General features: G+C 48.8%; 1 protein-coding gene across 1 annotated transcript in view; it reads right to left on the reverse strand.

The window, feature by feature from the left end:
- HECW1 (HECT, C2 and WW domain containing E3 ubiquitin protein ligase 1) overlaps positions 1-14,950 on the reverse strand; it is a 624,284-nt gene that overhangs the window by 344,893 nt on the left and 264,441 nt on the right. Inside the window, exon 4 of the mRNA XM_078688193.1 lies at positions 4,031-4,106. Coding sequence (XP_078544319.1) covers positions 4,031-4,106 — 76 coding nt within the window. The remainder of the gene's footprint in view (positions 1-4,030; positions 4,107-14,950) is intronic.

Here is a 14,950-nt window from a genome sequence, read left to right on the forward strand (position 1 = left end):
AGATGTTGTGCATGCAAAGTAATATTTTTGGTAATATTTTCGGAAATGAGATATTTCTTGATGTTATATGATTTGACATATCAGACAGTAATTATAATTCATCATGTTTTTTCAGTGTCGTCTCCCTGATGAAGGGCATAAATATAATGCCCGAAATGCATTGGTAAATCAACATTGACATTGCCTGAGGAATCACTATGTTTGTGATAAATGAAGATGAAAACATAAGATGTTAAAAAACTTTTATTTCAAATTCTAACAAAAGCACAAAATAAAAAATAACATTAAGCAACCAACAGGATTGAAAGTCTTTTTCATGCAAAAGACAACCAATTGTGTGCCCGCAAGGGATGAGTCTAGATTTCATCTAGGCGCGCTTCGTAAACTTAGTTATTAAGACGTCGTAGGACCCTCGACGCCTCCTTTCGGTACACCAGAAATGAGAAGTAACGTGTTTATTGCCACTCAACTCACCTGCAGTGCATCTATCCAACTCTCATTACCACAAGTACATACAACACAGGCTCTCGTTTACCCATGCACATATATCTTATTCCTACGAACACATGTTCATACATTTCCAAAGCCCACGTTCTCACTGATATACATGGCAGCCCTATCATAGTGACCCTAGTGAAAGTATTTTGTTTGAAACCTAGGGGCAGATTTATGAGTTCTGGCGCATCTCTGCAAAGCAGCAGGGATGCGCCAGAACTGATGCGTCACGCAATTCCCTCCTTGCGGCACCACAGATGCGCCGCATTTACAATGCGGCGCACCATGGTGCAAGGAAGGGCAGATGCGTGACGCATCTTGTGGTGTACGGGCGGCGCATTGCTGGAGTAGCGTCGCAAGTGAGTCGCAACTCCTGCAATGTACAGAGGCCACCCATACATAACGTGGTGCGTCACTCCTTACGCCTGCTTCAAGCAGGCGTAAGGATTTGACGCAGCAGCATCGTAAAACTGACTCAGTGAAATCTTGTAGATTTCACTGCGTCAGTTTTACGGGGCTTTCCTACGAGGGAACGCCCACCCTGTGACAGAACGTCCACATGAAACCTGACGCAGGTTCCATGTGGCGCAGGGCTTTACAACGTGACGGATCTGCCTAGATGCGTCACGTTGTAAATAGGTCGCAGGGATGCGCCACGTTTCCGCGCCGTTGCATCACGCAACGGCGGCGTAAACGTGGCGCACGTCCGACATAAATCTGCCCCCTAGTCTTTGGCTCCATGAACATTAAGCTTAGAGGTAATGAAGCTGGGTGTGGGGGTGTCTAGTAGAAGTGCGCGAGTGGCTTGGACTTCAGTAGCTCACAATAATTTTCACTGCTCAGAAGTATCTCTCACTACATAAAAGGTTGTAGGCCCCTTGTCTAACCAGTGGCAATCGCTCGCAGTGACATTCCAATCCATTATTTTTCACCCACTGTGCCACTCTAGACAGAGGCCCACATAATACAGATCAGTACTGACAATATTCCTCATGGAAACAGTAAATACCAAAACCTGGTTATGTCACCCCTTCACCATGCAGCCCATTGCTTTTTTAAGTTGGGTAATTTGATATTTGCGCTACCCCCACTGCACCCCTCCCCCAAACCTCACTTACTAAGCTAGGTCCCTGAGGATAAGGCAGTAATACTACATGTTTTCACTACTCCCAGATGAGAGACACGTATGTTTTGGTATTTTCCTGCTCAGCTTCACCTGTTTTGGTGATGTATGTGAGGTGAAACTGTGGTCTTTTTGCATTGTTCGTCATCCCAATTCATGAGAAAACCCCCGTTCGCGCTTGAATGTTATTGATGATTCTCTTCCTCTTTACCTGGAATATCAGTGACTCGTGAGACAAAGGGTTTCCAGGAAATAGATTTGAACAATTTTGTTTTTGAAACAGCAGCTCAAAGGTAAGACTGTAGCAAGCCCAATTTTAAATGGTTCATGCAATTCCCAGAAAGGAGTGGGCCACCACCTGCTCCCTCTTCTGCAACGCTGAGGCAGGCAGTCTCCTTTCCTGGCACAAGCATAGTGACGTGCATAAAAAGGGACAGGCAGTTTTAAGTTAGTTTAAGTGCAGGAAAAGCAAAGTCCTCTTTACGACGAATAGACTGGAAGGGCTGTAAACTGAGAGTGCAGATATGTAAAGTGCTTGAATAGTTGCCTCACTCTGTGAGGGAGACAGTGACTCCAATAAACCACCACGACAAGTCTCTGCCATAATTTGTGAACATAAAATAGTCAAGAAGTAAAGAACCATCTATACATTTATTTGTGAAAATAAAATTGTCAAGGAAAGAACCATCTATACATTTATTTGAAAACATCAATTATTAAATGAAATATTTGGATTTGTTTATCCCACCTTCGGCATCACAAACGTTCATCTCTTCTCTTTAAAAAAAATAGAACCTTGTGGTATCCTTCATGGTTAGCCTCCAGACATCATCTTAGCACTTTAAAAGCTCTTAACTACATAAGTAGATATCTTTTTTTTTGTTTTCTACTAAATACGTAGATTTCTTGCATGAATATGTAACTTGCTCATGGGGGTAGTGAGCCCTAGTGCACAGCAGGCTACTGCGTGAAGGCCAGTTGAAATATGAGAATCACTTTTTACCATCAGGGTTACAAAATGGCCACAGGAAAGTTCACGCCCAATACTGGGTGGTTGGATTTAGGTTCATTGAAACTGGCAGGTTGCGAGTCTTGGCAATCTGCTCCAAACACTGCTCACTAGCCATTGAGTAGCCCTGTGTGTATCTTCTGTCTCAAGGACCAGACCTCCCTCTGCACCCATATTCATTTACCGTGTGTACCTAGAAGCGACGGATGGGGGCAGAGCTTCCCTTAGCGCTGACCTGCACAGCTACCATAGACACTTCGGCGCATCCTCAATGTAGAATGAATTTTAGCAATGAAACCAAATCCACAGCACTGAAAATATTAGGTGCCCACATTGCCCTGTCAAGTTATCCCGCATTCATCAACAGCAAAAAGGTGAAAGTCTGAGTTGGCATCGTGAGATGCAACCCTGTGGCCTGTACGAAGCACACAAACTCCCTCCACTATTTATTTTGCAAATCAAAACCATTGTCCCTACTGAAACCTAATGCATGGAATGCAGAATATGAACCTAAACATTTGTCTGTATATTCTACAACACATTTGTCTCACAAATACACAACGTGTGACATTAATATGTGCGCAATTCACAATGAATTTCTCCAATGTGTTCTGTGATATCGAAAGGGTAATAATGTCATAGCTCCTTTAAGTTACAATCGTAACTCCTAGTACAGTTTCAAACAATTCGGATAATAAAATGTATGTTTTGAATTGTAAATTGAAAAATCTGTACCCAGATCAATCATCTCACTGTGCCATAACAGACTGTGCGCAATGCCCTGCAATACTGGAGTTCACCAGACCAAAGTAGTACTCAGTACAAATACATTTTGAGAAAATTACCACTGTCATGGGCAGTCATGATTATTGTGCATCCTGAGAATTATTCATCGAGGTTATTGCTATTGTTTTTACAAGATTCAGAACACAATTCTAATTCCTTTCAATCATTAGCTGCTGGAATTTCTGTTTATTTTTCCAAAAAAAACTAAGAATACAATTGAATACCACATTAGTCAAGTGCTAAAAATAACAAACAACATTTACGTAAACTTGAAGGAAAGACGCTTGAGTAACAGTGATTTGATCGAAGAACCACACCCTTTAGAAAATAACAACAGGCTGAAGAATACTATTACACGTTTTACAGTCAGAATGCACTGAGGGAGGAAACATTATTTTTCAGTCATAAATGGCCTTTAGGCTCAGTTCTATCTTCTGATGCACTGTAGCTCTGGAAAGAGGGCAGATGAGGGTGTATCTACTGCTCTCAGAGCTCCTGATGACGCCCTTCCATTGTTGACATATCACAGCAATGCCCTTCCGAGTTCACGTCCCAGCCCTAAAAGCATAGCCTTGGAGTTGGATGCCCGCCATGATAGTAGAAGGCGAATGCCTTACCTGCCAGGGAGAAGCTGATGAGCCTCCGGCTTCCTGTTGTCTGGGTGGCCTCCTCAGTGGCGATGCTCTTGAAGATCTGGAGAGGAGAGAGAACAGCGCTCCGTCAGACTCCACACGCCAGAACGCTCTGGTCAGACGCCGCCTAATGACTGCCCCCAGAAGCCCCCGCTGCAAGAATCAATTGCATGCTCTCATTATGCACGTATTGATCACGTCAGGCTTTTACCAGCCTAATGCTCCAGCCAGAGGAGCACGTGCTGCCTGCCACCAGGGAGCAGCTTTCTCAAAAGCGGGGTCTTCACGTGGCGTGGCTGTACAGTGCCACGCTGGGCAGGCACCCGTGTCCCCAACACATACTCAGTCACCTGCGAGGAGCTGGCAAGGACACGATACTGCTGCGGTGCGAGGTAAGTGAGTGCTGTGTTGATGCTCGTGTTGACGTGCGTAACAGCAACTGACACACAGACACCCACGCACATACACATGACCACCCACCACACACAAGCAAACGCAGACACACACGCGCAGACACCACACATATGACCACCCACACACAACAAAACGCAGACACACACTCACAAATGCGCACACACACAGACACCCACGCGCACACACATGACCACACACACAAGCAAACGCAGTCACACACATACACACGCACAGACACAGACACCCACACGCACACACATGACCACACACAACCAAACGCAGACACACACACACACACGCACACACACAAACTCACACACAAAATGATTCATGTGTTCAACAGCAGATCCACTCCAAACTCCTGTCCTCCTCGCACCCCACCCCAGGGCCCAGGCTACATTAGTCAGGCTTAAGTGACTCAAGCAATGTGGACAATTGAAATCATTTACTCTTCATAGTCCCACGAGCAATAATCATTTTGCAGAGTGCATCAGCAACAAGACCCATTGGGACTCTTGGCATGCTGCTACCCAAAGGACAATGCACAGTAATGCCAAACATCAGGAAAATGCGAACCACACGAATGCAACTGCAGTCAGGTGTTAGAAAGCACATAAGATAACATTTATTCCAGCGTACCTCAGTCATCTGCACTAAGCACTGGCACCTATTACGTTTACTCTTTGTTGATAGTCGTTACTGTTCTTATATTGACACCGAGAAGTGCAATTGGTTCGCACGGTTTTGGTTGCTCTAATATTTAGTACTAATTTAATGCTCGCTGGGTCAAGATTATACTGGCACACTTAGGCCTTAAGGCATAACAACCTGATTTATGATGAATGATTTTAAGAACTATTGGTATGTGACCTTGAAACTCTTATTCCTTTCTTTGTGGATTTGGGTTTAGATTGACACAAAGACTGAAGGGTCAATCAGATATGAGGCCTCACATGAGGAGTTTTTCCATTTGATTTTTACCTCAAAAGCTGGTATGAGAGACAGAGGCTGATTGAGGGTAATTATGATCAACATCATTGCACAATATAGAACTTTTGTGGGATGAGCGAGCTGAATTCTGACGCAGTGTGTTTTTGTTGTTTTGTACTTTTGCAATTGACAGTCTACCAGAACGGTGTGTTCAACACTGGTGCTTTGGTGAAGTGTCTGGCCCTGAAGAATTTGCCAAAAATTTTCGTGGCAAAGAAACATGTTGGCATTTGGTAATGGGATGCATGAATAGCAACCTGCCTATTTTAATGTGGCAGGTCACACTTAGTGAATAATAAAGTGATTGTGAGAAGAGTGTGCCTGCCAATTTTAATCACTTTGGCCACAACGTGGAGTGTGATCGTCTGTCACTTCAGTGCACCTACATTTTCCTGCTTTTTCTTTCTTTGGACACTTTTTCTTTTGGACAAAATGACCACCGATGATGAGAAAAGTGGGCTTACCTGGTGAGTACCTACAAGCTACCCCGTTGGTGGTGTGCCCGTGAGGGGTCATTTTGTCCTTCTGCACTTTCTTTCACAATTTGTTCACCTCATTTGTGCTTTATATGTTTTTTTGTTTATTTTGAAAAACATTTTGGGTTCGAATATACTTGGCGAACAAGATCTCACTTACCATGTGTGTCTTGTAGACTGTCTTTTGAAAAAAGTTTTTTTATGAGAGGCAGAAAAACGTGTTCCAAACTACCTCATAAGCAATAAAATAGAGGAGTATGTGCAAAGTAGAAAACTACAGTAGTATGCACACGTTCTAATTGTAAAAGGCTTGCCTCAGAGACCGGGTCTTGATGCATACATAACATAGCTGAGACTTGTGCCAAAGCGAGGCAGAAACCACCACTCTAGTCAGGATAAAGAGTTACACTTCTAAAATAACCCCTGCTCACCCCCTTGGTAGCCAGGCACGAGCAGTCAGGCTTATCTTAGAGGCAGTGTGTAAAGCATTTACACATAACCAACAGTAATACAGTGTACGCACTACAAAAGGACACCACACTAGTTTAGAAAAATATCCAATTGTTATATACTCAAGACAAGACCAAATACGATAGAAATCCACAATACTATACTTCAAAATCTTCACTTATCAAAATATGCTTTTAAAAATAGTTCCTTAATGTTAATACCTCTGTCCGGGGCTATCACAGCGTGGTGCACAACAAATCCAAAAACAGTTCTGGCTGACCGCGGGGTCGCAGGACAACTACGGTGTCGGGAAGACCCGCAAACAGTACCTTTCACAGATGCAGGGCGATGGGGCCCTTGAAGTCACTCATGTTGCAAGTCGAGCTCCTTTCTGAGGGGATCCAGAGCACCGGCGCCAACAGGCGTTGGGTGCTGCGGTGTGAAGCGCAGCGGTGCGGCGTGCGTTGCCCCCAGGTCGTGGTGCGAGCAGCTGCTTGGTGGTGGCATCAGATGGCATCGTCGGTGAGACCAGGGTCGCAGTGCGAGATGGAGGCGGTGCTCGTCACGGTGCTAGCAGGTCACGGTGCGAGAAGCTGCGTTGTCGTTGCTGAAGCGCTGTCGTCGGCTGATGAGCCAAGGCTGCGGTGTGGGATGAGGGCGGTGCGTCGTGTATCTCATGAGCTGTGCCCCTGAACACCGGTGCGGCAGTGGCGTAAAATTTCGGCGGGAGGTGGCGGCGTCAGGAAGGCCACGTCTTCGTTGTGTAGCGAGCGGTGCAGAGTGCGGTGCCCACAGGTCACGGTGTGAGCAGCGGCTTGGTGGCAGTGTCAACAGGCGTCATCAGTTAGACCAGGGTCGTGGTGCGGCGTTTAGGTGGTGCCCTCTGCGGTGCCTTCAGGACACGGGTTCGGCAGGGCCATCGTAGATGTCGTCAAGGGGCATTCTTCGGGTTGCAGCACAAAACACACAGTCCCCAGTGCTGTGGGTCGAAGAACCTGAAGTCTTTGCTGTTCCTGAGAATTCGCGAACAGGGGGCAAGCTTTACCTCAAGCCCTTGGAGAGTCTCACCACTTCGGTTGCAGAAAGTCCAGTCCAGGCCTTTCACTGCCCAAGACAGAAGCAGCCACTGCAGGTTAGCCCAGCAAAGCACCCAGCAAAGCAGTCGTTCCTTTCGCAGCATCTCCGGTGCTTCTTCGTGGCAGTCTTCTTGTTCCAGATGAGGTCTAAAGTTCAGGGGTCTGGGACCCAGCATTTGTATCCCAAAATCCGTTGATCTTTCAGGCAGAGGGTGTCTGTGTCCGACCAGAACCAGTTGGACCGTTTCTGGCGTGTATTCCTGGCAGAAGGTGGAGACAGCTTTGTCAGAGGCAGACCAGGCCTTTGAGGTGCAAGGAGATTCCCTCCCTCTTCCCCCATCGTAACCCAGGTCTGTTGAGCCCTTTCCTGACCGACCTAGACTATCAGGAGCCATCCCTCTCCCCAGCCATCTTTCGTCCCAAAAACCGGACAGGCAATTCACGTTCCAGCAGAGGCACACGGGATGACCAAGCAAAATAATACCCACTTTCTAAAAGTTGCCTTTATGAACTCAGAATGAAAAGTGCACCCTTGCTAAAGGCTGCGTCTTTATACGCTGAGTTCAGGCATACCAAACTTCATTCACTTATACCTTGTTCGGGCTACGTACGTAGGTGGCACAATCCATGCTGAAGGCCCACGAGCAGCGGTGGACTCACAAGCCCCGCTACTTGCAGTGCCAGTTACTGGGGGCTGACAAGTGAGTCGCACATCCAATCACGACACAATTTACCACAGGAGCACCAGCTCCTTACCACTGATCAGCAGTGCAAAAAGCGAGCAGAAACGTTATACCAGCAAAAACAGAGTTAAACCGGGAGGGCAGAAAGCAAAAACTCGGGGGGAAACACGCCAAAAGATGCCAAGTCTAACACACACCCCCTCCAGCTGAAAGTAGGGGGAACTATCCACACTCCTGGGAGTTTTCCTCACTAAGGTGGAAGAACCGGGACAGGCCATCTGCGTTGGTGTGTTCTGTTCCAGGACGGTGTTCCATCGTGAAGTCCATTCCCTGTAGGGAGATGGACTACCTCAGCAGTTTTTAATTCTCCCCCATCATTGCCATTAACCACCTGAGCGCCATTAACCACCTAGCCCCGTTGGTTTGCTCCCTTGAATCTCTTGCTATAGAGAACTGTGAAGCTGGAAAATTCGCACTGAAACTGGGCCCTCAGGACCACATCTCGGGTGTCCTTCTTTATCGACCTCCTGGGACCCTAGGAAACTTTAGGCAGAGCTTACAAGAACACCTGGCTCACCTTGCACTCAGACACAGGAAGGTTCTCCTTCTAGGTGACTTGAATATTCACTTTGACGATGTCCAGCAAAGGGAAGCCACGGAGTTGAGACAGGACTTACAACACTCGAATCTGTCCCTTATAAATTTAACCCCCACCCATACTCATGGCCACTTACTGGACCCGGTGTTTGCAAACTGGGAGGGCATAAAGACGGAATGTCCGAACCCTCTTCCTTGGACAGACCATTTTCTAGTCCCTTTTGAAATCTGCACTTTAGGTAAGCAGACACCCCTGCTGGATGGCAATAGTAGCTACCCATACCGCAAATGGAAAAAATTTCACAACATACTTATAACGAGTTGCTAAGCGTAGGAGGGATGCCAGGAGGCACGGATAGCGAAAGCGCTAACCTAAACCTAGAAACCCGAATCCTTGAGGCCCTGAATAAGGTAGCCCCTATGTCCAGCCCCAAACAGGGAAATAGAGCTAGGAGATCAGCCCTATGGTATAATACAGATCTGCAGACTATAAGATCAGCATGTAAAAAACTAGAAAGGCTCTGGCGCAAGGATATGAATGAGTCCACTAAAAGTCAATATAGAACAGCAATGAGAAGCTACCAAAAGCAGGTCAGGGCTGCTAAAACCACCTTTTATAGGAACAGAATCTGTGAGGCGGACTGTTCATCTAGAGAACTCTTTAAAATATATAAAGAAATCTCTGTCGTCTCTAACTCCAATGTCCCGGAAACAGACTCCATCATTAAATGCAATAAGGTGGCAGACTATTTTGCCAATAAAGTAAAAAATATTTACAGCTCCTTCTCCAGTTGTCCTGCTAATGGAGAAACCTTCATAGAATTGAAGACAGAGGAACTGCTGAATTCAGAACAGAGGTTAGAGTGTTTTACTGTACCTTCCAGTAAAAAACTTGAAACCATCTGTACTAGTATAAAATCAGGCTCTCCTAGAGACCCAGCTCCTCCTAGAGTGCTGAGTGCTAGCATAGCTGTTCTAGAACCTTATATCCGCCATGTCCTCACTACATCCTTTGACTCCCAGACCCTGCCGATAAAATGGAAAAAGGCGATTATGCTACCTATTAGGAAAAAACCAAACGTAAGCCATGATGTTCTGGAAAATCTACGACCTATCTCTCTGCTACCATATACTGCGAAGATTGCAGAGAAAATTGCTAATATGCAACTGATGGCATTTGCGGAAAAGAATAATCTCCTGCACCCCTCTCAATCGGGGTTCCGAAGAGGTCTCTCTACTGAGACAGCCTTATTAAGAGCCACCAAAACTTTACGGTTAAGAGCTGACGCAGGCCTCACCATGGCACTTGTAATGCTTGACCTTAGCGCAGCGTTTGACACTGTAGCACATATCACCTTGCTACAGTGTCTGAACAGAGGTGGTGTGACCGGCAGAGCACTCGGATGGCTTAAATCGTTTCTGACATGCAGAAGCTTTCAGGTCCAACGGGGCTCTTTTCAGTCGGAGGAGAAGATCTTAGAACAGGGGGTGCCACAGGGCTCTGCTCTAAGTCCTACCCTTTTTAATCTATATATGCCCCCCCTGGCTGAGATAGTTCATTTGTTCGGCGTAGAGATTGTTTCCTACGCCGACGATACGCAGCTCTTACTCACCCTCACCCAAACCTCGGCAGCGGGAGCAAATAATTTCCGAGCTTGTATGCAAGCATTGGCCACCTGGATGGATAGTCACTGCCTTAAACTCAACAGCTTCAAGACTGAAGTCTTGGTAGTAGGTGGTGATCGGCGGCTCTGGACTTGTGATTGGTGGCCTGGTTGTCTAGGCGCTATGCCTATACCTTGTCCTGAAGCAAAGAACTTAGGGATATGGATGGATCCGACTCTCTCTTATGAGACTCACATCAATCGTCTAGTAGGCAAGTGCTACGGGGTCTTAAAGACTCTCAACAAAACCCTGGACCTCCTTCCTTTGGAGGCTCGGCGCACTATGACCCACGCATTAATCACTTCACGCCTGGACTATGGGAATGTCCTCTTCCTGGGAGCATCTAGTAAAAGCATTGGCCGACTCCAGATACTGCAAAATGCTGCAGCCCGCCTTGTGCTGAGACTCCCTAAAAGAGCCAACTCCGCATCCGCCTTGAAGACCCTCCACTGGCTCCCAGTGAAAAAAAGAATAATGTATAAAGCCCTCCTTACATGCCATCGAATCTTATGGCATAAAGCTCCTAGTTATCTGACAGGTCTGGCTACCTGGTACGAACCACGCAGATCGCTTAGATCGGGAGGCAAGGGCACACTTGTGACCCACCGATATAGGAGAGAAAAAATGGGAGGCCGTTCTTTCAAGGTTGTGGTGGCCATAGGTTGGAACAAACTCCCTATCAGCCTCCGCTTGGAGCAGGCAGAACCTATCTTCCGTCGAATGCTGAAAACCCATCTGTTCTCCTCATAGGTTTCTCTGTCTTTCCCTCGCTTTTTCCGACCACCCTCGGATGAGTATTCTTTCCTCTCCTTTTTTAGCGCGGGGACACGCCGGGATGGCGTAATCCATGCGCTCTACAAATGTCCTTATTGAGTGGTCTGCGGTCGGTCTGAAACCGGAAGTTAGTCCCAAACAGGTAGGGCCTCAGCTTCTTCAGCGCCCAGACCACTGCAAATGCTTCCCTTTCTCTGGCACTCAATCTTTGCTCCTTGGGGAGTAGTCTCCTGCTAAGGAAGACTACCGGCTGGCCTAGGCCCTCTTCGTTCAGTTGTGAGTGCACCGCTCCCACTCCATGCTCTGACGCGCCGCTCTGCACGAAAAATTCCTTGGCAAAGTCGGGGGCCTTGAGCACGGGGGACGTGCAAATGGCGGCCTTCGGGGTATCAAACGCTTTCTGGCAGGGTTCCGTCCAGATCACCTTTTTCAGCTGCTTCTTAGAAGTCAGCTCATTTAAGGGGGCCACGATGGTGCCATATCCCTTGACAAAGGTCTGGGTCTTTGGGGGCTCCCAAGCCAGAATGGAGTCAATCTTTGGCTGTAGGGGTGCCACCTGGCCGCTCCCTACTTAGTGCCCCAAGTACACCACCAACCCCTGCCCGATTTGGCACTTACTGGCCTTAATCGTGATGCCTGCCGTCTGCAGCGCCCTCAACACTTCCCCGAGGTGTTGCTGGTGTTCGTCCCAACTGGAATTGAACACTTCGATGTCGATCAGTATGCAGCGCTGAATTCCTTCAGCCCAGCCAACACCCGGTTGACCAACCTCTGAAATGTGGCAGGGGCATTCTTCAAGCCAAAGGGCATCACACGGAACTGGTAATGCCCATCCGGGGTCAAGATTGCGGATCTTTCTTTTGCCCCCTCAGTTAGGGCGATCTGCCAGTACCCTGATGTTAAATCGAACGTACTCAGGAATCTGGTTGCTCCCAACCGGTTGATGAACTCATCGGCTCGGGGGATGGGTTGTGCGTTAGTCCGTGTGATGGCATTGAGCCCCCGATAGTCCACACAGAACCGCAGTTCTGGGGCGGCACCGGGCGCCGATGCCTTCAGGACCAAGACCACGGGGCTGGCCCAGGGGCTTCTGGAAGGCTCAACCACCCCTAACGGCAACATCTTCGAGACCTCTTCTTTGATGCTGGCCTTGAACCAGTCAGCCAACCGGTTAATCTTGTGTTTCACGGGGGGCTGTCACCGGTACCCACGTCGTGGGTGCACCAGTGAGTAACACCGGGGGTCAAGGAGAACAGGGGGGAAACTGCTCCAACAACTGGCGAAACTCGCTCTGTTGCTCGGCAGTCAGGGTCGGGGAGAAGGTCACACCGTCCACCGATCCATCCCCCTCTTGTGTGGACAGGAGGTCCGGGAGAGGCTCGCTCTCCGCTTCCTCCCCGTCGTCTGTCGCCAAGAGCATGCTCACTTTGTACCTCTGGAAGTGAGGTTTGAGGCTGTTCACATGGAGGACCTGCAACGGGTTCCGAGGATCCTGCAAATTCACCAAGTAGGTGACCTCACTTTTGCGCTCCACCACCTCGAAGGGCCCCATCCACCTGTGCTGCAGGGAAGGGAAGGCATGGCTTGGCAGTTCGGGCTCGACTGTTCCCATGAGGCACAGGGTCAGACTGATTTGCATATGGCCATGTCTGAACTGGGGTGGCAGAGTGGGCTAAAGAACAGTGATGGATTAAACCCAGATCTGTTGACTGGGTGTGAGTGTTTGATTGGTTCAGATGCTCCGTCTATCAACACCCCCTTTTGTACCACTTTTTTCGCCATGAGTTGGCAGGGTATGCTCAGACGTGAGTCCCTTGCTCACTTTGCCACTGGATTCAAGCAAGCCGGGCTGAAGACGGCTGTAATGCCAGAAACCGGTCCTCGGAAGCTTGTTTCCGGTCCAGGGAAGGCATGGCTTGGCAGTTCGGGCTGGACTGTTTCCATGAGGCACAGGGTCAGACTGATTTGCATATAGCCATATCTGAACTGGGGTGGCAGAGTGGGCTAAAGAACGGTGATGGATTAAACCCAGATCTGTTGACTGGATGTGAGTGTTTGATTGGTTCAGATACTCCGTCCATCACCACCCCCTTTTGTACCTCCTGTGCTGCAAGGCACAAGGTTCCACAAGGGCCATAACCCACACTTTCTGGCCAGGATGAAACTCTACCAGAGTGGCATTCTGATCATGCCACTTCCTCATTTCTTCCTGGCTATCCTCGAGGTTCGCCTGAGCGAGTTTCCTGAAGCGGGCCGTTTGGTTGTGGAAGGCCAGCATGTAGCTGAACACATCCTGGGGTGTCTTCTTGGGAGCGGCCTCCCAGCCCTCTTTCACCTAGCTGAGCTGTCCCCGAACGGGGTGACTGTACAAAAGCTCGAAAGGGCTGAACCCAAGAGACTTCTGGGGTACCTCCTGGTAAGCAAAGAGCAGGCATGGTAAGAGGACGTCCCACTTACGCCTCATGGGTTCTGTGAGACCCTTGATCATGCCCTTTAAGGTCCAGTTGAACCTTCACCAGACTGTTACCTTGGGGGTGGTAAGGAGTGGTGAACTTGTACGTAACACCACACTCCTTCCACAGGGATGTCATAAACTTTGATATGAAGTTGGTTCCCCCCCCGTTAGAAACCACCTCTCTGGGGAACACCACGCGGGAAAAGAACCCCATTAATGCCCGGCCCACCACTGGCGCTGTCGTTGTCCTGAGCGGGATTGCCTCTGGGTACCGGGTAGCATGGTCCACCAAGACCAGGATGTACCTGTTGCCCATGGATGTCTTCGGATCCAGTGGCCCCACAATGTCCATCCCTACCCTTTCAAAGGGTGTCCCCACCACAGGGAACAGTTGGAGAGACACTTTGATCTTCTTCCCACTCTTGCCACTCGCCTGGCAAGTTTGGCAAGACCGACAATGCACATCCGACTGCCTTCGCATTTGAGGTTAGAAAAAGTGGGTGACAGCGCCAGTGACACCAGGGCAGTTGTCGGTAGTGCACGAACACCTTCGTAACGATGATCCTTTTCTCTACGCCAAGATGCAAGGCAATATCCTCTTGGGACTCTCCTTGCGTGCAATGATGTGTCATCTGCCTTTGCATACTCGATGTTCAGTTCCAAATCTGTAACCTACTTGAGCACAGCCTAGGCCAAGAGCAGTGTAGGCCAGAGGCAGCTGTCAGCATGGGCCATTCACTGAGTGTCGCCGGCATTGGTTGGTGGCCCCACCGGCCTGCGTAGTTCAGGTTCAGTGGCACCACGTGTTCGGTCACCTCCGTGACTGTGACCCGGCTTTCGTCTGGACTGAGCCGCATCTTCCTCTTACTCCTCTCCGTGCGACCACGGGTGTGGACTCAGCCATTCGTGATTCGCGACTAGGAGCTATATGTGAGACCTAGTGTTCCGCAGGGTAGTCCTGGTCCCTCAGCCATCTGTCGCTGGCTAGCGTTGGACAGGGTTTGAGGCAGCACAGGCTCACCGGCTGGCGTTGGACAGGGTTTGTGGCAGCCCAGCTCACCAGATGGCGTTGGACAGGGTTTGTGGCAGCACGGCTCGCTGGATGGCGTTGGACAGGGTTTGTGGCAGCACAGCTCACCCGATGGCGTTGGACAGGGTTTGTGGCAGCGTGTGTCGCAAGATGCGCATATGGCACTATGCCTCATGGATCGGAGGGGGTCTGGTGCTGTGGCCGCTGTCCCGGATTTGGGATCACTGCCATTCAGGAGCCAGGACACAGTCTCACATATGGGACCAACTGGTCCGCAGAGGTCGTCGGTAGACTA

Source organism: Lissotriton helveticus, chromosome 4_1, assembly GCF_964261635.1.
Source record: "Lissotriton helveticus chromosome 4_1, aLisHel1.1, whole genome shotgun sequence".
NCBI lineage: Eukaryota > Metazoa > Chordata > Amphibia > Caudata > Salamandridae > Lissotriton > Lissotriton helveticus.